Source organism: Maniola hyperantus, chromosome Z (assembly GCF_902806685.2).
Source record: "Maniola hyperantus chromosome Z, iAphHyp1.2, whole genome shotgun sequence".
NCBI classification, from domain to species: Eukaryota; Metazoa; Arthropoda; class Insecta; order Lepidoptera; family Nymphalidae; genus Maniola; species Maniola hyperantus.
This window is the reverse complement of record NC_048564.1, coordinates 449,353-472,280: the sequence shown is the minus strand read 5'-3', so window position 1 is coordinate 472,280 and position 22,928 is coordinate 449,353. Positions and strand designations below refer to the sequence as shown.

At 37.5% G+C, this 22,928-nt stretch overlaps 1 protein-coding gene across 3 annotated transcripts in view; it reads left to right on the top strand.

Moving 5' to 3' along the window:
- The window catches only part of Gyf (GIGYF family protein Gyf), a 48,648-nt gene that overhangs the window by 18,507 nt on the left and 7,213 nt on the right, over positions 1-22,928 (top strand). For all 3 annotated transcript variants that reach the window (XM_069508961.1, XM_069508960.1, XM_069508962.1), the window contains exons 18-28: positions 15,508-15,786; positions 16,158-16,397; positions 17,026-17,106; positions 17,449-17,561; positions 18,342-18,417; positions 18,670-18,876; positions 19,378-19,455; positions 19,530-19,650; positions 20,230-20,784; positions 21,887-22,010; positions 22,736-22,841. In XM_069508961.1, the coding sequence (XP_069365062.1) occupies positions 15,508-15,786; positions 16,158-16,397; positions 17,026-17,106; positions 17,449-17,561; positions 18,342-18,417; positions 18,670-18,876; positions 19,378-19,455; positions 19,530-19,650; positions 20,230-20,784; positions 21,887-22,010; positions 22,736-22,841 (1,980 nt within the window). The remainder of the gene's footprint in view (positions 1-15,507; positions 15,787-16,157; positions 16,398-17,025; positions 17,107-17,448; positions 17,562-18,341; positions 18,418-18,669; positions 18,877-19,377; positions 19,456-19,529; positions 19,651-20,229; positions 20,785-21,886; positions 22,011-22,735; positions 22,842-22,928) is intronic.

Sequence of the window (22,928 nt, the reverse complement as noted above, 5' to 3'; positions counted from 1 at the left end):
AATTGTGTATTCTTTGCAATTATAATTATTCTCTTCAAAAATTCTACCCGGGAGGGAATGGGGGGGGGGGGGGGGTTGACTACGTGTTTTTGTTAGGTATTTTAAACCGCCAGGCTCGTGCCATATTACTTGTACATAAAAGTATTACATCAACTACTATATGCGATTTCTTTACAGCGCTTTCCTGTGTTGCTTGCGGGTTTCTTGTTAACATTATGATTTCCTACCAATTTCACTTCATACACTGTAAATGTCGTAATACTTTTATTATTTTACTGTTGAATAAATTCACTTTACGTGAAAAGGATCCAACCCACGCAGTTACTTTTTATATATTCACATTTAATGTTGAGGGGTTAGATCTTTGTCACCTAACAAATTTAGTTCCTGTGAGTTCAACTAACAAATTTATATTTGCAATAAGCTTCTATGCTTTCTGCAAAATTGTTGCTAAATTTATAACTAATATTATTATTTCTCCATAAAAATCTAATGTTAAAACTTTCGTTCTCTTTTCGCACTTCATAATATTCGCTATTAACCTTCATGACTTTGTCAGTTGAACTAGTCTCATGTGTATTGTTTCATTGACCAGAACCATGTCTCGAAAGGCACGGGCGCGGGATGTACAAGTACACTGGCGCCCGCGCGTTTCGACTGTAGGAGCTTGTCTGTCTCACAAAGTCCACTCGGCTTTGTTTGAACGGTGTAACCCTAGCATGTGAAAACGGTGATTAGATTTCAAATACTCGAGATGTCCGCTAGTGGAGCAGATGGCGAACGAAACGGTGTAATTGCATGAAATGAAATTTTGGAGCAAAATACTGAATGACAGGTGTTGAAACTTTACTGTTATTGCATTGTTTTGATTGAAATGACGAACTTTCGACTGCATTTTAGCACAGATCAATTTTGTATTCATTGGATTAATGAAAAAAGTGTTTTGATCAGAAGTGTAACTACACCGTTTTGTTCGCCAGCTCGTTAAGTCCTTGTGTAATGTGCATGCCCCACACACCATATACGATCGGATTTCGTGAGACAGGATAACTATTTCTCCACACTTTATTTTTATGACGTTTTATTGCTCTGTTTCTTTAGTCTGATCCACACTGAATTTCAAATATGGTGGGCTTTATTAATGCCGTAACAAAATAAGAACTGTCTCAAATAAATAAAGCGCACTGTACTTGATCAATTTTGTGTCCACTATGTTCCCAATCACCTGCGTTCCCTGCCCAAGCCCTAACAGCTAAGCTCGCCTTGATGATCGCGTAAATGTCGATATAACTCGCACCGAAAAGATACGAATCAAAATGGCGGATTCCTGCTAACTAAAACCTGACCAGAAAATAAATACCTCATCTGATTGCGGAAAACCCGTGGAACTAATTTATCCAAGACCTTACAGTGCGACAAGGCTATCTTGGCGCGTGGCGAAAATCAGAACTAACGTTGCCATCAAGTGTCCCCTTTGTTCTTGTTTGAATATTCTAAGCCTAATTCTACAACAGCGCCCCCAGAGCAAGCTTTTAATATTTCTGGTCAGGCTTTACACACTATCTTGCCCCATTTTAGATTCGTTTCCTTATCGCACCAGTATGGGATTCCGGTATAAATACTGATGCCAAAAGGCAGCCAGCTTTACTAATCTCACGAACATTGTTTATTTTATTTGGCTTTTAGCGATAATATTTGCGAATTGTGTTTGCTATGCGTGCTTTATGCTTTGCTTGTTATGTTTATTGCATGTTATCGCCCCTAAACTAACAAACTATAAAATGCATACATATGCATGGTGGATGGTTCATAGATTTTATCTTAGTATCCCAATCAAACTTTATACTTTATGTAATTTTCAGTTATATATATATTTATTTATATACCTCCTTACTACATTATTAATTGCACACAACATTTTTTAATAATTATTGTTAGAATTTAATTTTTATTAGGTTTTACAAATAGTAGATAGTTTGGAAGGTTATGTGATTTGTTTGTGTATGTATGCATATGTAGGTGTGCGTGTATTTGTGTGCGTGTGTGCGTGCGCATGCGTGTGTGTGTATGTGTGCGCTTGCGTGCGTGTGAAGATGTGTAAGAGTGTGAGTGAGGCTATTTTAAGATCTCGACGAGGTTCTTATGTCAATATTAACCAATGTTGATTGGTTAATATATTCGGATTTGGCAGTATGAAACTTAATTTACAGCAGTGTCTGATATTCCCTTTAAAGTTGGCTTTCCAAACCAGGTTAAAATATATATTATTTAAATGCAATGTTCTTCTTGAACATTGCATTGCTTATAGTATGAAATGTTTTGTTATATACTTAGTAATTTTCAAGTAGACAAACTTTGTTATAAACTTGAGAACTACATGGATCATATTATGTACTTTAAGGAACTGGTACAGGAAATGATGTTTAATATAACTAAATAATAAGCGGATTCTAAACTGAAATAGTTCGTCACTATGATATTGCTCGATGCTTTGTATATCATAAGTGTTGGCAACTGCGTCCATAGTTGTAAGCACACACACACACACACAGTTGCACACTACACTCAGGTATAGTGTGTAAGACCTTATTTACACTTTACAAAGTGCAGTGCAAGTGACAAGTGACTAGTTAATTATGGTGTAATGTGTATGGTGTTAAGTGTATTTCAAAACGCACTTATCACTAACAGCCGTGTCCTTTTACGCGTTCAATTCACTAATTACTTCAAACTTATCCTTTTCACCTGCCCTTAAATAATAAGCCATTATCTAAATATATAAATAAAAAGGTGACTGATAGACTGACTGACTGACCTATCAACGCACAGCTCAAACCACTGGACGGATCGGGCTGAAATTTGGCATACAGATAGCTATTATGACGTAGGTATCCGCTAAGAAATAATTTTAGAAAACTAAACCCTAAGAGGGTGAAATAGGGGTTTGAAATTTGTGTAGGCCACGGGGAGAGAAGTCGCGAGCATAAGCTAGTTCCCACTAAAATTTAACAAACACTTAAAGCTAGCTTTATCTAATTACTATACAAAACATGCCCGCGTGGAATGGTGCCAAGAATACTGGCTGCATTTCCGCGCTGGATAGCCAGGCTGAACTGTTTCTCAAAAAATTTACACTTAAACTTTGTCTTAAACATAGTTATTACTTATCTATGTTTTTATTTACATAATGAGCTTATTCCCGCGACTTCGTCCGCGTGGACCACATAAATTTCAAACCCCTGTTTTACCCCTTTAGGGATAAAATTTTCAAAAATCCTTTCTTAGCGAATGTCTAAGTCATAATAGCTATCTGCATGCCAAATTTCAGCCCGATCCGTCCAGTAGTTTGAATTGTACGTTGACAGATCAGTCAAGGTGACCTTTACAAATATTATGTTATTATATTGCAAGGATTAAAATATAATACTTACGTATTACATTTATTTATGAATAGTAGTTGTTTTAGTTAATATATGTAGATCATCCCATCGCCGGCTCACTACTGAGCCCTTCCATCCACATTGGTAACTATTTTTTAGTAACCAGCTACGAAATAAGATTAATACTTCTCTTTTCGTAACTGGTTATTAATCAAGAATATTTTTGACAGATCAGTCAAGGTGACCTTTACAAATATTATGTTATTATATTGCAAGGATTAAAATATAATACTTACGTATTACATTTATTTATGAATAGTAGTTGTTTTAGTTAATATATGTAGATCATCCCATCGCCGGCTCACTACTGAGCCCTTCCATCCACATTGGTAACTATTTTTTAGTAACCAGCTACGAAATAAGATTAATACTTCTCTTTTCGTAACTGGTTATTAATCAAGAATAAAAACCAGTTACGAATCTTTGTAATTTACTAACCAAGTAACTGACCATCAAATGATTTGAGAAATGAAAACTAGTAATTCTCGTTTGTTCATATATTATTTATAATTATATATAAACACTAAACAGACAAGAATAAACTTATAACTAGTTTGTTATAACTTATAATATTGTTGTATTAAATATTCTTGATTAATAAAAAGTTATGAAAAGACGATGTATTAATCTTATTTCGTAGTTGGTTACCTACGAAAAAATAGTTGCAACGTGGATCGAACTTTGTAGTGCTTATTATGTATATAGTACGTGGCAGTAAATAATGTACATCGGCCTTTAGAATAAGATTTTGTCTTTGTAGAGCGTTCTCTGTCACTTATACCTATGTGATGTTTTGTCGGTCTCAACGACGGGGACTCTACAAAACCGCTATCTCTTTCTAAAGGTCGATATACATTATTTTCTGCCGCGTACTGTATTTTGTTGTGTTGTCCTTTACTACTCTAACCAAGTGTAAATCAGGAATGCCGCCATTTTTGATTCGTGATTTTGGTGCGTATCCCGAAGCAAAGCGGAGCGGAGACGTGTGTTTTGGACCAATTAACACACGATATCTCAATAATCTGATAAAAGTGATAACATAGGAGTAGCGAGATTCCTTGATGAAATGATAGATATAATCCATTTAGTAAAGTTTATTTCACTGAAACACTATCTCTCAGTTATTTGTCGTACTTTTGTTCCGTTTTCTCTTTTAGAATTCGTCTTTTCTCTTTATTTCGTATATTTTCGGCCCGAGGACCATGATTAAAAATGCTTGTTAAAAATATTTCTACTGAATTTATTCAAATCAAGACATATTTTCTACATTTAAATTTGAGTCAAATCAAAACTTTATATTTTCTACATTTTAGTTAAAGCAGCTTCAAATATTAATTTATGAAACGAAAAGCTAACAAACTTGAAACACGACGTGTCCGCTCCAATTGCTTATCGGCAAACAACGAAGGCGAGGCGAGCTAGCAACGCATCTAATTGAGTGTTGGTCGATGAAAAATAGTGCACTATTAAAAGTGTCTATGATTAAAATGTTCTTTTTTCTATGTAAACTTTAAAAAATTTAACCATCTTCTATAGTTAAAGTTTTTAAAGAAAATATGAAATATGTTATATATCAATCTGTAATCAAAAAGCAATTATGAAATTAGAAGAACCGGTCAGAGTCGGTCAGCCGGTCGGTTCGGCACGCGAAGGCTTCCACACCATAATACAAGAAATCCTACTAGTATAATAAAATTTTGCAAGTTAAAAACGGGCAGCGCCATCTTGGTGTGATTTAGTGAACTAATTATTTCAGGAAAATAAATCTTTAATATTTTCGTGGTCAAACGAAAATTCACGGTTTTCGGATTTTTTCCTTTGTGCCATGAGAAATTGCTACCTGCCAAATTTCATGATTCCGTCAACTATTGCTTCACCAAGATGGACGCTATACGCTGTAAAAGTTCGAGCGTCCCTATTGAAACCCCCTTTATAATAAAATACAAAACCATAAAGAAATAAATTGAAGAAAAGAGTTACGTCAAATTCAGTCAGATATCGATTTTATTAAACTACCTTCAACCAATAAATTGATAATCTTTATCATTTCCAAAAATTCAAATCAATTTTCAAAAAAGATCTAGGTATAGTTTTTGTTCCCAGAGACTAAAATGACAGCTAGAAATGTCCAACTTAAAAATAATGACACATAACAACCAGCTCACAAAAATAGTGTTGTGGTTCTGGTTCAGATTAAAATCGTTAATATAATAATATTTCGTCCATAAGAGTAAAGTAAACATAAGAAATGTGTAGTAGTAAAAAAAGTAGATTAAAAAATCACATATTATTTGAAAGACTTAAAAAATAATTAGTAACAAAAAATAATTCACCTAAGGAATTTTTCAATAGTATGCAAAACGCATAAATTGAGAATCAGTCCATACTTATTTCATTTGAATTATAATTATATTCAATATTGTTGTCTCATTATATACATCTGACATGAATACCTACAAATATTTATCCGTAAGTATCCATTACACCACATCACTATTAAAGAGCCGCAACACACGACACTTCATTTTTGTCTGCGCGATTTAAAAAACCGAACAAGTGTGAGTTGGGCCTCGCTTTTAGAATTCCGTACATAATTATGAACATCATGTTTTGGGTGTCTTGAGATATTTCTTTACCGGGCTAGAACATTCTAATAAACTGTGAGAGAAAAACTTGAAAATGTTTGTTTGTTTTGGTCACAGCTTACAAACTATTTTATAAATCTTTGTTTTCAGTACTTGTTGTTTCAATACAGTATATGGTACATAATATACCTAAATTTAATGTTGATGACTAGTTCCGTTTTTGAGATAGCAACCATTACAAAAATGGTCTAAAACTGACTACTTTGACGGCCCTTTCCTTGATTTTTTAAAATAAAAAATATATAAGTATTCGTACTCTACTCAATGAATTTCTAAACAATGATAACCTACAGGCTGCTAAATCGAAAAAAAAAACCGTTTTCTAACCTCCTTTTTCATGTATGGGAGCCCCAGGAAAAAAAATTGAATTGAATTTCTAATTCAATATTTGATTTTAGGTCAACGTTCTGCACCAAATGCCAAAATTTCAGGTTTGTAACTCATTTAGTCTACGAACTAAGACCCCTGTGACACTCGGACAGACAGACAGCCGAGTGACATTGATAGGGCTCCGCTTTTACCCTTTGGGTACGGAACCCTAAATAGACTAACTATAACGTAGTAGCACGCGCCGGGTATCCGCTAGTATATAATATAATGTAACTGTCGTGTCTTATGAATGATATTCAAAAATTTGTGACACGTCCAAAGATAACTTAAAAAAGCCAAATTAGCTGTAATTATTAACATGTAGTGCTTGCAATGAAATTACAGATTGATATACTTTGTTCATAACTGCAAAAGTGTAGCGTGGCTAATTTTGTTGAAAACACATATAAAACACAAAAAATGTTTCTACCTATGTCCGTTATAAACTTTGAAACCATCCAACCGATGTGTGTCAAACCGGTTTCATTAGAAAGGCAATAAATGAAAAATGGTTTATAGAAAAAAAACCATGCATATTCTTTTTTAAGCGTAATAGCAAACGCAGTGTATCCGCTAGTCTTAAATAAACTAAAATGACAGATCTTAATCTACTGTCACGAGTATTTCCATCTCACTGATTCTTGAAAAAGGAAAGGGATAGCACTAGATTTAGATGATGATAGTCATGATGAATGTGTATTATTAACAATGTTAGCCACAACAAGAAATTTACTTCCAGACATGGTTCCGTGTTGTACCAGAAAATGGATTTGCCAGCGTTCATAGAAACTGTCCGTGGAGTCATCGCGACGCAAGGAAGCTACCTTTTGAGTTGCTTTAATATTGTGATGTGCCATCAACTCCTCAACCCATCGCCGACTCACTACTGAGCGCGAGTCTTTCGGAATGTAAGGATGGTTCACCACGCTGGTCAAGTACGGATCGGCAGACTTCTCACGCCATTGAGAACATTAGGCCATTACACATAGGGGAACATTATATTGAGGTTCTCTCTCATGCATGTTTCCTCACTGTTCAACTACTTTTGCTGGTGGAACAGCTCGGACCGTGATCGTGGACCAGTGGGTGTTTGAGGAAGGATCCGGACCGCGGGGCACGCGGGGATCTGCGTGTTGTGTACGTCTGCCCCAGAAAGGGGAGAGAGACCAATCAGGGACAAGGACAGGGAAGAAAGAATTTGTAGGGAGTCGAGAAGGCGCCCCGGGAAAGAGCCACCGAGCAAGTACCGAACGGGCGCCCTCCCGCGATTCGGCACATATAACCGCGAGGTTGGTGGGGCCATGGGAGGTGGTGGGTTGTTCAAATACTTTAATTTATAATAAATGGTGATTTCATTATTAGATACGTTAGTATCGAATGTTGCAGCCAGAAATGTTATACATAGTGTTTTTTGAGAGCGGTCAGATGGAGGAATTTGGTCCTACCATGTCGTCGATGTTAAAAAAATGCATTTTTTGTCCTTTGAAATCGATGACATGATTCCTAGGAACAAATTCCCCTATCTTTAAATTTTAAATTTTCGTTAAAATTTTTGCCTAACTGACCGCTCCTTAAACACCATGTATAATAAATAATTGTATTAGAAATGCTAGATATCACCAACAGATAGTTAATCCTAGATGAATCCAAATATTATATAATATAATGTACTAAGGCGGGATAGTGGCTTCCTAATCCAGTCGGGGGTTCGGTCGGCAATAGAATATCACTTGATATGACGGCGAAGGAAAACCTCGTGATTCGTGAGGAAACTTAAAGATATGTGAAGTCTGCCGATCCGATCTTAGCCATCGTGGCGGACTATGGCCTAAATCATTCCAATTCTGAGAGGAGATCTGGCTCAGTCAGTAGTGGGCCGGCGGTGTACAGTATTGTATGTTATTAGGAATATGTAGGAACATCATTTTTATAACTGAAAATTATTAAAAGGCTTGCGAGAATACTGATATAACTCAAAATTCTCAAAAGGATCAGAAATCTTTGATATTTCGTGAACCTCATGATAAAATATTTAAAAAAATCATAGCCTTGATAATAAAAACCATAGTAGTATAGTAAGTAAAAAAACATCGTCCTAATAGTTTAAAAAACAATAAATACAAACAAAAAAAAACAAAAATTTTAAAAAAAACATTGATTAAGGCAGATGCTATATTTTTTTGTTTTATTAGATATGTAAGATAAAAACGTTACGTTCTAAATGTTTATTCTATTTTTTGTTACATTAAATTAATTAATTAGAGCCAAAATGTAAGATTATAATGCTAAGCATGTTGACTGATCTGATTACTGTCTTTTCACAAACAATAAATGTAATTGCGCGATTGTCTAAAACCTGCATCAATCATTATTACAATCTCATTTGTTCTGATTGGCTGAATTTGTGCGATTTTTGTTGCAACAATGCATTGTGGCCAATAGTGAGCGAGCATTAACCAATCAGAGATGATTGCGATCGTGACATTGTAGCTGTCAAACAACCGCGGTAGAGCCAGAGTTTAACTGATGACTAAATAGTCATTGCGACAGTTTTAATATGAGAAATGTATTAGATTTAAAACTAACTAAACTTAAGAGGTCAACAAATAAACACGCTTGTTTATTTATTTAACGCTTAACGGTAAGTTTTTGTGATAAGGCCGTAAATGTAGTTAAGTTAAATAACTAATTGACTGTATTACAAGACTGAATTTTGTACTTAGAATTTGTTTTTTAGGGCTCCGTACCAAAAATCTAAAATTATTTTTAGTCGGGGGGGGATAATGGTACGTTTTTTTCTTTTGAGGTACGGAACCCGAAAAATCTACGAGTAGAGTTAACTTACCTATCATCTACCACTTAATATTTTATAACATAATTTTCGCTCACCTGAAGTAACAATGCCGTGTAAGCAATATTTTGATTTCATATCAATTATCTTGCAAAGATATTCTGATTACTTTGTGTAACAAATATACTGTAACGGAATTCCGTGCGCGCAACAAGCCGTGTAAGCAATATTTTATTTCATATCGTATCTTGCAAAGAATATTCTGATTACTTTGTGTGACAAATATACTGTATAGTATTTTTATCTCACGAAGCGACGCGCGCTTTACTTGTGGTAACCAAGTGTACAATACAAGGTACGCATGTGTGTGTGCAAGACTAGTAGTTAGCACATACATCCTAACAAATGGAATTAGGAATTATATTCCCAAGCGTGAATATGAATCTGTGTAACTTATTTTTTCTTTATATTTTAGTCTTTTTGTTGTTTATTGTGTAAAATAAAAGATTAAATAAAAAATAAATGATATATTGAAGGAAAAGATCTTTTAAGAACGGCATACAATAAGAAATTGTTACTTTTTAAATATTTAATCAAATCAATCTGAACCATTCGAATCATCATCATTATCAGTGTCAGTTTCATCGGAATCAGCTAAAATCATAAGTTTATAATTATACTTACAAAAAAATATACAAAATTCATACTTACAAATTACAATAATTAATAATAGTTTACGAGTAAAACGTCGTTTTTTATACAATATTAGTCTATCTTATCTGTAAATACATAAACAAATCTAAAAACTAAAAAGTAAATAAAATAATATGTAAAATAATGAACCAACCTCACTATGAACGACTTTTCGACGTTTACTTTCTATACTGACGTTACTTCACACGCCACTCGCGAAATGTCACGAATGTCACGCACACATTCACGTGTTTATACATTGGTTACCACAAGTAAAGCGCGCGTCGCTTCGTGAGATAAAAATACTATAATGGAATTCGCTGCTAGTTTTAAGTTTGATTACCATTTTGTTGATTTAACTAAACAAGTATCAATAAAAATAAAATTATGACACCTGTGTATTTCATACAACTCCCTTGCCAAGCGAGCGTTTTGACGTTTGATAAAAAGTCGATGATTTGACTAGTAGTCATCGTCTCTATTTTACCATCTGTCACAACGTCTTGTTACCAATGTCATTACGTTTAGAGTAATTTAGCTCCAAAATCTCGAAGGTGCGCGTTGGCATTTGAATAGAGCTATGTTATTTAATTTGTATAATATGCTATCCGCGAAAGAAGTTAGTCTAGCGCTGTCTTTGTTAGGTGCCATCTCCACGGACGAGAGAATCGCGGCGATAGTTTCGCCGTGTAATAAAATTCGAATTCGAAAATACGAACTATCGCCGCGATAGTATCGCTCTATTGAGATAGGCGAGTTTGTATTGAATTTTGTGACCCAGCAAGACTCGCCGCGAGTCTCTCGTCAGTGGAGATGGCGCCTTACGCCAGTCCCATAAAAATGAAAGAGAAAAAATCTAATTAAATTTCGAATGTTTTTCGAACACATGTTTGTAGTTGGGTGGTGCCTCAAAATAGTTAGCGCCCACTAAGATTTTTGTCTCTATCATTCGTATGGGATTACGTATCAAAGCGAGCGCTATAATAACTTATTTCCGCGGATAGAGTTCAGTTGACAAAAGGGTCCACAATAAACTGAAATCTGAGTTAGTAAATGTAATTAAAGCAACACGGCACTGTCCTGTACTCTGCCTTCACCCGACAGCCTGCACATTTAGGAGAACATTGTGGCTAATTCCATTGTACACAATCTCTAAACTAAACTAAAATAGCATGTCTAAATTTAATGCTATCCCTTTCATAATGTTGCTTGGGGAAAAGGATGGCACTAAATTTAGACCTGTTAATTTAGTTTAGTTTAGAGATTGTGTACAAGAGAATCGGCCCCAATGGCACCGATTCTAAGCACAACCTAATTTTAGAGTATTCGCACCCTCTTCTTACTATTGTAATATGAAAAGGACAGAAGCAGTTTGACATTTCTAAATTTAATTTTTAGATGGTAAACCCGTGATTTTAGCACGCACTCGCGAACCTACTGTTTAAATTTGTATTGTGCACTAAAATTTAGAGTCTTTAAATGTGAAAGTCATGTTCCGTTCCTTTTTAGCATTAGTAAAAAGAAAAGGACGCAGATACTCTAAATTTAGTTTAGAGAGAGACTAAAGAATTGGGGCCATTATACATTTAAGAGGGGCTTATTCGTAGTGCGCTCCAGACAAATGTAGTTTGACTCTCATTCGAATAAACGCAATGAAATTTTGTGGGCACGTTCTCAGAACTAATATCTGGGGTTTTCCAGATCTCCGTTAAAACACTTATTTTTAAATGGCTTATGAATTTGCATTCAAATTTTAAAACTAGACAATTTTACAGAAATCTGGCAAACCACAGACTCAGATATTATTTTGTTGTACAAAATGTCTACAGAATTACATTGAGTTGGATTAGTTGATATTCAAATGAGAGTTAAACTACGTTGGTATAGATATGTAAATTATTTTAACCTGGTACTTACTTGATAGTGATTTCTTTATTCTTGAGAGTTCTGAGCACGGGTTTCCTCTCAGAACGAGAAGTACATTGTCTTCTACGCTGGCCCAGTGCGGATTGGCAACTTTACACCCTTTTGAGAATATTATGGAGACCTCTCAGCTTCAGGCATGCAGGTTTCCTCACGTTTTCTTTAACCTTCACAAAAACAAAACTGTGGTTGTATAGATGTACTGATGTAAGGAGTAAGGATGTATGTGTGTATGTTGTATATATGTATTGATTGTCCCAAACGTATGAGCCGTCTATACTCTGGTGTTTTTATTGTAGAACTAATTTTTAGACATAATGAAAAATACATTGAATTCTATCGAATGCATAATTGAAATGGACGGAGATATCGAGACGCAGGCAAATAGCGCTGAGACTGTATCTTTCAATGCGTAAGAGTGCACGGCTAATACTATTCCGTAATCAGTGTCTCCTACCCATTTCAATAAGGGTATCTTTGTAAATAGGCACCTTCTAGGCAAACGCGTCCCATCAGGTGTGATCGTGGTCAAGCGTGCGCCTATACTGAATAAAAGTAATGCCATTTTCACAATGCCGCCAAATCTTACAACGCAGACTGATTTATCTTCCTTCTATTACAATATAAATATCTTTATAAAAATATAATTATCCTTAAAATAATATATCATAATCTTCCTTATTTAAATAAATCTATAAGGTAGATTATAATATGAATCTTAGTTTGTGTCTACACCAAAAAGAAACAAAAAGAAGACTGTTTTAGCGGCTTAAAACATACAATTAATCTTACATATAATTAATAATAATTAGTATTGTAATATAGGGAGAATAAATGATACTGTGATGAGCTGTTAATATGTACGACTATAATGAACTTAAAATCTACTGACATTGTGGATCCAGTTGCCTACCAGATTCCAGAGCTCGGACTTCGACCTTTAGTTCGCGACTGGTCGACATGGCGATCGGGGTGGGGCGACGCCCCGCAGACTTGCATAGCCCCCGCGCTTACCCGGTGCGGGGGATAGTGTGCAGATGTGCGGGGCGCCTCATACCCTGATTGTCATGTCGACCTGTCGCGAACTATAGATGACATATCTTACATGCAGCAGTGATCGCAAAACAAGTAGTCCAATCTGAAGTTGCAACATGGTGACTTGGGCAAGGCTAAGCGTATGCTGACACGCAGGCGACGTAGCTCATAACAGTCTGTTGCATGCAGTACTGTGCTGTGCTACGCCACCTGCGTCTAAGCATACTAGAATAACACACGAGCCCGGCTGATATCTGTTTTTGTAAAATACACCCCGTGTTCAGATTTGCCTACTTGACAGCTATACCAGTTCTAATTAATATAATCAATCTATCTGTAATCTCTCGACAAGAATTAGTTATGTCAAAAGACCATATTACAATAACCATACCAATTTACTTTTAAGGCAATGTAAAGGGAATAATAAAGATTTGTTCATTAAAAAAAAAAAAAAGTATTGCATGCGACAGGTCGAGATGATAATCGGAAAGGGGACGCCCCGCACACCCGCACAGGCCGAACGCACCCGCGCGCGCGCGGCGTGGGCGAGCGTGGGTGACGTGCGTGTGTGCGGGGCGTCTCCCCGCCTCATACCCCGATTGCTATCGACCTGACGCGTGCTATACGTTGCTGAGTAACTAACTAACATCGACAAATTACAGATACCTTGGTATCGATTCTGAGCGCAACTAAATTTTTGAGTATTCGCATCTTTTTCTTACCAATGTAATAAGAAAAGGACAGACGAGCCTAATTTAATTTAGAACTGTCACACCTCGTGCCCGTCGTGAGCCTATTGTTTAAATAATTTTGTAAATTGCACTGAAATTTAGTGTTTAAATTTAAAATGCATTTCCCGTCCTTTTTTAAAAAGGAAGTTGAGAGAATAACATCAGAATCGACGCCATTGATTATATTAATATATTATAGTCAGAACCCGGTTAATACGTATATGCCACTCTCCAAGTAGTGAAAAGGTAAATATCTATGCATTTAAAATAGCTGTATATATGTATGATGCATGGATAGTGAAACACGACGGAGGGAATGTCTGTTCCGCCGCTCTATTAGTTTATTAGTCATCCTTTCCATCTTTCGCTTTACGCCTGTCGCCGCACTGCTCATTTGAATGCAGCTACAACTTACCAGAACTTTTTTTTTCAGAAGGTAGGTACGTTCCGCTTTTGCATTTATACGAATAGGTAATATTATATTAGTTGGAATTTCAGTTTCAAGTAGTGTTATGTACAATCATCTGTGACATATTTTTCATTTACTTTCATTCGCTTGCGCCGGTATCGACAGCTTGGTGCGGGTAAAATAGACCCATATTATCTTAGGCTGAGATCTATAGAGCGCACTCTGACTTTGCTCAGACTTAAGATTCAGTTAAAACGAGACAGATTTATGTATGTGAGAGATATAGCTCTGTCTCGTTTTAACTCTGTCTTAACTCTAAGCTAAGTCAGAGTGCGCTCTATAGATCTCACCCTTAGAATTCTCACATAAAGAGACACGTAAAAATTGGCACAGTAGAAGTTGGTCAAATTTAAGTAAATGTTTTTTCATACAATCGGAGGAAGCAATGTACTTAAAATACATATCATCACGGATATGGCTTTTGTTGGGTTCAGAGGATAAATGGCAACTCTGAAAACAAATATCTGACCGCCTCTCTCTCTCTCACTCTCTGCGCCGAGTGGTAGGTACCAAATTTGTCGTGACCCGCCGGTCTAATAGTCGAACTACTTAATCTTGCACAAATCTTTCAAAAAAGTGTTATATAATACCATAATTGAATGTCATGTCGACTGGACTGATGTCAGGACTACATAGCGAAGTGTTTAAGACTTCTGCATTGCAAGCGGATTATAAAATATTGTGAAGCTGGCGAACAAAGCGGTGTAATTATGCTTTTGATCAAAATAATTTTCATAAAAACGGTTTTGGCCCAATCAATACAAATCTGAACTTACTAGGTTTTAGATTTAATTTAAATTATTTTAGTTTCCATTTAGTTTTTTGTTTTAAATTTAAGTTTATGTCATAGATTAGTTGAAACTCATTCAAATGCTTATGTATTAACTTAAATAAAATGTTTAAATTAGGTGTAGGTAGTTGAGTTTCAATAGCTTTCATTACATCAAAATCATTTAAGTCAATTATTATGCATTTATTTTAGTTGTTTAGTTTATTTTATAGATTAGTTGTAATTATTATTGTTTTTAAGTCAATTTTCATAATTATTTAGTTTATTAAATTTGAAATAAATTACTATTTAAAATGAAATATCTAATTGCATTTATTTTTGTTTTAATTTAGATTTAAGTTTATTTTGTAGATTAATTATAGTTATTATTGTATTTAAGTCAGTTATTGTTATTATTTAGCTATTAAATTTGCACTTAATTTGAATTTGCAATATGTACTTAATAGCATTTATTTTAGTTTTAGGTTAAATTTAGATTTAAATATATTTCATAGATTAGTTTAAATAACAAGCTTTCATACAAGTTTCTACTCCTATAAAATGAGTGCAATTACACCGTTTGAAATTAAAAAGAATTATGCAGAATGTTTCAATTTCTTAGTAATGGGCGTTGCGTTACAGCCTAACGCCAGCTCGATGAACTTGCCCGCGGACATAGTCAAGGAGATGAAGACGGAGGAGCAGATCCTGGCTCAGATGAGGAGCCAGCAGGGCGCGGCGGCGCCTCCTCGACAGACCCCGCCGTTCCTGAGCGACAGCGCGCCCACCGCGACGGTCAGCTCCAGCGAGGACAGCTTCCACGTGCGCGCCACCCCCGACATGGACAGGTTGCAGCTGCTCATGCAGAGCGAGACACACACACCGACCAGTGAATGCAAATCTGAGAGCGACGATTCCGAGGTGAGGCTACAGTCTCCTTATTTTATTCAGATTAGTTTTTGCCGGCTCTTTTCAGTGGGATTTGCTTTCCGAACCGATGACAGAAATACATGAATAAATTAATTTCATTTCTTCATGAGAGTTCTCCATAATTTTGCCAAAGATGTGAGAAGTGTATCAATTGGCACCGGCCAGAGTGGCGGCCTGTGGCTTAAACCCTTAGCATTCTGAGAGGAGATTCTCGCTCAGCAGTGGGCCGGTGATTAGTTGATTATGATGATGATGATGATAATAGCCTCGAGTGTATGGACTGAAATGTGTAAAAAAAGAACGTGAAGAGTAGAGTATATCAGTAAAACTGTAGTGCGCATTAATAGTTTTGTATTTTACAGACAATATGTGAAAAGCAAGAACAAATAGAGACGCCGGCCGACCCCGTAGCAGTCAAACCTCTACCGACTCAGAAAACTCCGTCCGAAGCTAAGCTCAGTAAACAGCCTAAGAACGAACCGGAGAAGCCGGCGAAGACTAAAGATAGCAATAACGTCACTAAAACTAAGACTAAGAAGAACAAAGAAGAAAAGAAAGAAGACGCGGAAACTAAAATTAAAGAAGATGAAGTTAAATCAGAGGTAGGAATGTTTTTATTTTTAACCGACTTCCAAAAAGGAGGTGGTTCTCAGTTCAGGTGGACTTAGTTGAGTCCCGTCAAACTATTCAACAGTTTGTTGACGGGATATTGCTCTTACATTATAACTATATTTAAATGCAGTATTTACTTAAAAATTATGTTTACTACTTAAAGAAAATTTTCATAGTTAAAATAAATAAAGTAAAATTAAAATGAAAAGAAGTCGGCTCTTTTCGGTTCGCAACGAAACAACACGCCAGCAATTTCCAACAAGACCATCCATATAGATTTAATCGAAGAACACGACAGTAATAAAAATTGCTCGACAGTTTCATATTGCTGACGAGGTTTTTAAGCGTACACTAACATAATTAGATTTTTTAGATATACGTATACCAGCTTTCGAAGCGATAACTTTTTGAGAATAAAATGGGTTGTACTGAACTTTTAACTTTATATCAAGGAACATTAGGTACATTATACAAAGTTATATCCACTGCTTAGTGGTCACTGCTTTAACTATTACCCTTCTTAGTATAGAAATGTGTTATGATATGAAAGATTTCTAGTACTCAACTTAGACATAGTCGTCAGAAAGATTCCGATCTTTAAAAAACATGTGTTTTTAGAAAGCATCCGTGGAATCGTCCCCGACAAAGAGCAAAAAAGAAGAGAAACTAAGTAAAAAGGAAATTGAGAAAGAGAAAAAGGTATGTAAGTTAAATATTTTCAACCCCCGACCAAAAAAGAAGAGTGTTATAAGTTTAACGCCTGTCATGGTAGCTCCCAAACTTTGCTTAGCTTTGATCTTTGTTTGAAAAATGACTTGACCGAGAGTGCTCTTAGCTATGATCTAAGAAAATCTTTTCAGTCGTTATAATATAATAATAAAAATCTGTTTTAGAATGCACAAGTAAAGCCATTTACTAGATACCCCACTTGGTATAGTTATCTAACTTTGAAAATTCAAAATACTAATATTTGTTCATGAACACATTTTAATTTTAATATATATAAAATATAAATCCTATATTATTGTGCCCAACTTATAGGATTGGATCAAAGAAGGTTTCATTATCGTCAAAGGAGCCGAGAAGACTAGTAATAAAGAAAATAAGAGGAAAGCGGAAGAAGCCAAAGTGATCGAAGAACTAGAGAGAAAAAGGCAAGTGTGCTTTTACATTACCTCTGATTAACAAATGTTACTATGAAATATCACAGTGAGTCGAGCGATAGAATCGCACGTTAGATGCGTTTTCGTTCGAATTTGTCTCGTGCGAACACGCACGATCAATCCCGAACTTCAAAGTACTATCGGAGCTCGGAGACTGGGTGCGAGTGAGTCGTGCTTAGACCTGCGTGTAGGTCCAACGTCCTATAAGCATTACTCAGAAAATGCAGGTATTAGATGTCGTCCGTCCACCTAGTGGGGGGTCTTCCAACGCTGCGTCTTCCGGTGCGAGGTCGCCATTCCAGCACCTTGGGACCCCAACGTCTATCGGTTTTACGAACTATGTGCCCTGCCCATTGCCACTTTAGCTTCGCAACCCATTGAGCTATATCGGTTACTGTAGTTCTACGGATCTCCTCATTTCTGATCATCATAAATTCTTTACCTTCAATAAATAGATTAAATTTCTAACAATTCAACCCATTGACCATTCATTACTACCGAAGAGGACGAAAGCATTATCTCCCAGGTACACTGCCTGAGCTCTAGACAAGTCAATGGGGATTTGTGGAAGAAAAGTTCACCCTATTGATAGGGGTTGTCAATGCGGATTACCGGGACAACCCGCCCGTATTTGACGGTGAAAAACGTATTCAGTGTACGCACCCAATTCGTACGACAATTTGTATGGTACAAATTCGCATCCAATTATTTCGTGTTTGAATTAGTTTGTGTGAGAATTAGCCACAATGTCATTTGAAATTTATTTTACAGGAGAGAAGAAGAAAAACTAGTTTTGGAAGAAGAGAAAAAAAGGAGACAAATAGACATGATCGCTAAGAAGCAACTGGTACGATGTTTTATCATGCACCATTTTAATTTTATTTTCATGGCGGTTATTTGAATTTTTTTGTCATTTGTTGTTACAGCGGAAGTAGAAATACACATTCTGTGACAACTATCAACTATTACAGTTCACGAGCTACCCGCTGACAGACAGACGAACGGACAGCGGAGGCTTAGTAATAGGGTTCGTTGATGCACCCTTCGGGTACAGAATTCTGAAAATCATAATAAATAGGTGGTTTTAAACTTTTTGAAGGAACAACAACGTCAGATCTCCGAGTCGATGGCGAAGCGCGCGCCGTGGTCGGTGTCGAGCCAGGCTGTGGCGCCGAGCAAAGCCGGGCTGACGCTGTCGGAGATCCAGCGGCTGGAGCGCGAGAAGAAGCTCGAGCAGATCAAGGAGCAGCAGCACATGATGCACCTCATCGCGCAGCAGCAGGCCGCGGCCCTGGCGAGGGAACAGGTCTCCCCCCTTTTAAAGAATACTACCTGAAGCCCTGGACTTCGTCCGTGTGGGCTTAGTTTTTTCAAAATTCCGTCGGAACTTTTTGATTTTCCGGGATATAAAGTAGCCAATTGTGTTAATCTAAGGTACGAGTATAATCTATCTCCATTTCAAATTTCAGCCAAATCCGTAGGTTTTGCGTTCACACACACACAAACATTATAATATTACAGTGTGATGTATTTTTATTCAGCACTCAAACTCAAGTAATTCATTGTAATCAAATAGGGTACTATTGTAACCACAAGAATAACAGAGACTCGTGCTGTCTCGCTCATAATTCGCGCGTACAAAACTTGCCGCGTAGGCAACAACTAATAGCGGATGGACGCGCGCTATGATTGGCTGATATATTTTTGGGCCATTCAAAATAAGTTTTCTGCGCAAGTACATCGGCGTAACTTATAAAAGTGGCAGTACTGTACTTGTTTATATTCGTGTTGTGTATTGTTTGTACAGGAAATGCAGGCAAATCTAGCTTGGGCGAAAAATAATTTGGCCAACAATGGCGTCGGACCGAGTTTAGCAGAAATTCAGGTAATTGCATGTCATTCTGTTAAACATTTATTGCAGTTTATTTGATTGACTCTCTAACACGGTGTTGTCCATAGGCGGAAACGAGACGGCAATCGGCGGCGGCTGCGGCGGCGGCCACTCAGTCTATAGAGGAGGTCATACCGCTCCCGCCGCTACCCACCAACCTCTTGCCGTGGGGCAACTCGAATAATGGAGGTACTGCTCCCAAACCTTACCCGGTCATTAATACACAAACACAGTACGCAACCCGGTTGCCAGTTCGACCTGTCGCGTACTATACACTGTCTATTCCTTCACTTTCATAGCCCGAAGGGACGACAATATATTAAAGAAAGAAAGAAAGTTTATTTCTTTAATTGTGCCAGTTAAAGCCAATAGAATTTTCTTCTGACTTCGCGCTTTACAAAAACATTCTAGTAGTAAGACAATCAAGACAGTTCTGGGCCAGGAGGCAGTTAGGAGGGACGCCGGGTACCGAAAGCATACTTAGCATTTCTATTTAAAATTGAACCTTAAATAGTTTGCATTATAGAACAATAATGTTAAAAGCTACCAAAAACTTGTTTTTATGATCGAACGACCGCTTCTGGCCGTCTAGACCAAAAATCATAATCATCATCGTCGTCAACTCGTCTGGTGTCGTACGTTCACCTAGTGTGGGCTCTTCCAACGCTGCACCTTCCGGTGCGAGGTCGCCATTCCAGCACCTTGGGACCCCAACCAAAAACTCCAAACAAAGATCAAAAATATAAAATATTTAAACACTTTATTTAGGCGGATTCTGGGACACTCAGCCCGCCGCATTGAAATCAGAGAAACCCCAGGAACCTGTCAAGCTAGTCAAGCCGTCCGAGCCGAAGCCCAAGAAGAAAGCTGTCATTCCCAATCCCACCAATTCTACTAACCCCATCAACCTCACCAATCCTACCAACTCCACCAATTCTACCAACCCCACCAATCCTACTAACCCCACCAATCCTACCAACCCCACCAATCCCACCAATCCTACCAAACCGACCAATCCTACCAACTCCACCAATCCTACCAAACCCACCAATGCTGCCAACCCCGCCATTCCTACTAACCCCACCAGTTCTACCAATCCCACCAATTCTACCAACCCCACCAATTCTACCAACCCCACCAATCCTACCAACCCCACTAATCTTACCAACCCCACTAATCCCGCAAATCTCGCCAACACCGCCATTCTCGCCAATGCCACCAATCCTGCATACTCCAACCTGACGAAGAGGGAAAGCTCCCCGACCAGTGAGTTTGAAGCTTGGTGTTCCACTGTGCTGGCATTGTGGAGAACCAAAATTGACGGTGAGTTTTTGTTTATATATAAGTAAATTTATATTTTTTGTTTACAAAGAAGTTACTACAAACTTTGCTCTGTTACAGTTCTTGCATTTCACGAAGACGAATGGCTCATGCTTGTGTTTAAGTCGTATCGGTATAAGCAAGGTACAGTAAACGTGTGCGTTTGCGAGCGCTTGCTCGCGACTGATTGGTCCGACATACACGCACACTTACGCAAGAGCCATGTATACGACGTAACCACAAGTACAGTTCACTCGCCTTCGTGAATTGCAAGAATTGTACGCAGTGCCATACAAATGATATAGACAAAAATCTCAGTGGACGTTAACCATTTTGAGTCACTAATCAATCACAAACAACAAATGTGTTTCCGAAATTCAATCTGAAACGTTTTCAAAAAACATTCGAAGTTCAATTCGGAAGCATAGTTTTGTTTTTTTGTAATGTAACCACAAATTCACGGTTTTCGCATTTTTCCCTTTATTTTATGCTATAAGACATCGCAACCTGTCCATGCTCCTAGGTCAAAGGGAACTACCATAGGATACCAAACCTATAGAGGTTTGATTCCCTTGACGAGTCTTGACAGACAGACATATTTTATGCTATAAGACATCGCAACCTGTCCATGCTCCTAGGTCAAAGGGAACTACCATAGGATACCAAACCTATAGAGGTTTGATTCCCTTGACGAGTCTTGACAGACAGACATATTTTATGCTATAAGACATCGCAACCTGTCCATGCTCCTAGGTCAAAGGGAACTACCATAGGATACCAAACCTATAGAGGTTTGATTCCCTTGACGAGTCTTGACAGACAGACATATTTTATGCTATAAGACATCGCAACCTGTCCATGCTCCTAGGTCAAAGGGAACTACCATAGGATACCAAACCTATAGAGGTTTGATTCCCTTGACGAGTCTTGACAGACAGACATATTTTATGCTATAAGACATCGCAACCTGTCCATGCTCCTAGGTCAAAGGGAACTACCATAGGATACCGAACCTATAGAGGTTTGATTCCCTTGACGAGTCTTGACAGACAGACATATTTTTTCTCTGAAAATACGGGACCCTAAAAAGTGTCTTGTATTACAGTGCCGACCTTCGTGGGTTTCTTAAAAGATATCGAGTCGCCGTACGAAGTGAAAGACTATGTCAAGTGCTATCTCGGCGATTCCAAGGACTCCAGCGACTTTGCTCGCCAATTCCTCGAGAGAAGGTTTGTTTTTATATTAAACTAGCTGCCTCGGCGAACTTCGTACCGCCTAACAGTCGATTCTTTATCAGGCAATTTTTAAATTTTTCTCTCCGTCAGAACCATCCTCGTACTTCAAGGAATATTATGAAAAAAGAATTAGCGAAATCGGTTCAGCTGTTCTCGAGATTTGCGATCAGCAACACATTCAGCGATTCATTTTTATATATAGAGATATAACAAGATGAACTGGAAAACTAATACCCGACTACGATCGTCTTAATAAACGCTGAAATATTATAGTGAAATTGTTTTTCTGTCACTTGGTACATTTTAATGTTGTAGTATGTTTATATTTTTGAATTCAAGATGTCACCCGGATTATAATAAGTAACAAATCGATTGACACTTCAATCATCAAAATTGGCTCAGTAGTTTAGGCGCCACGGTGGAAGACACAAACATACATATATAGACTGCTAAAATGATAACCCTTCCTTTTGGCTTTGCCGTAATCTAAGCAAAGTCAGGATGCGCTCTATCGATGTCACCCTCAGTCAAAGTCAAATGATTTATTCAAAATAGGTAATAAATTACTCTTTTTGAGTCAGATTTGTAAGATATAGTGGTGATAATTATTACGCAAACTTGTAACTAAAGCTACGAGGGTTCCAGACGCGCCCAGGTCTGAGAAGAGCCCACAACAAACTCAGCCGGGTAAGTATTCTTAGTGTGACTTTATTGGGCAGGTCTAAGCTGCTGCGCGTGGGCATGGTGACGCCGTCGGACGACCTGTGCTCCCCCGCGCTGGCCATCACCCCCCGCTCCCCGCTCTCCGACTATCAGGAAGTAAAGGTAAGTACGACAACGCGTCCGTGTAACCCTGAAGCTCAGGTTCCTCGCTGAGCTAGGGAGATGTTGCTCGGTGACGTGTACACTACT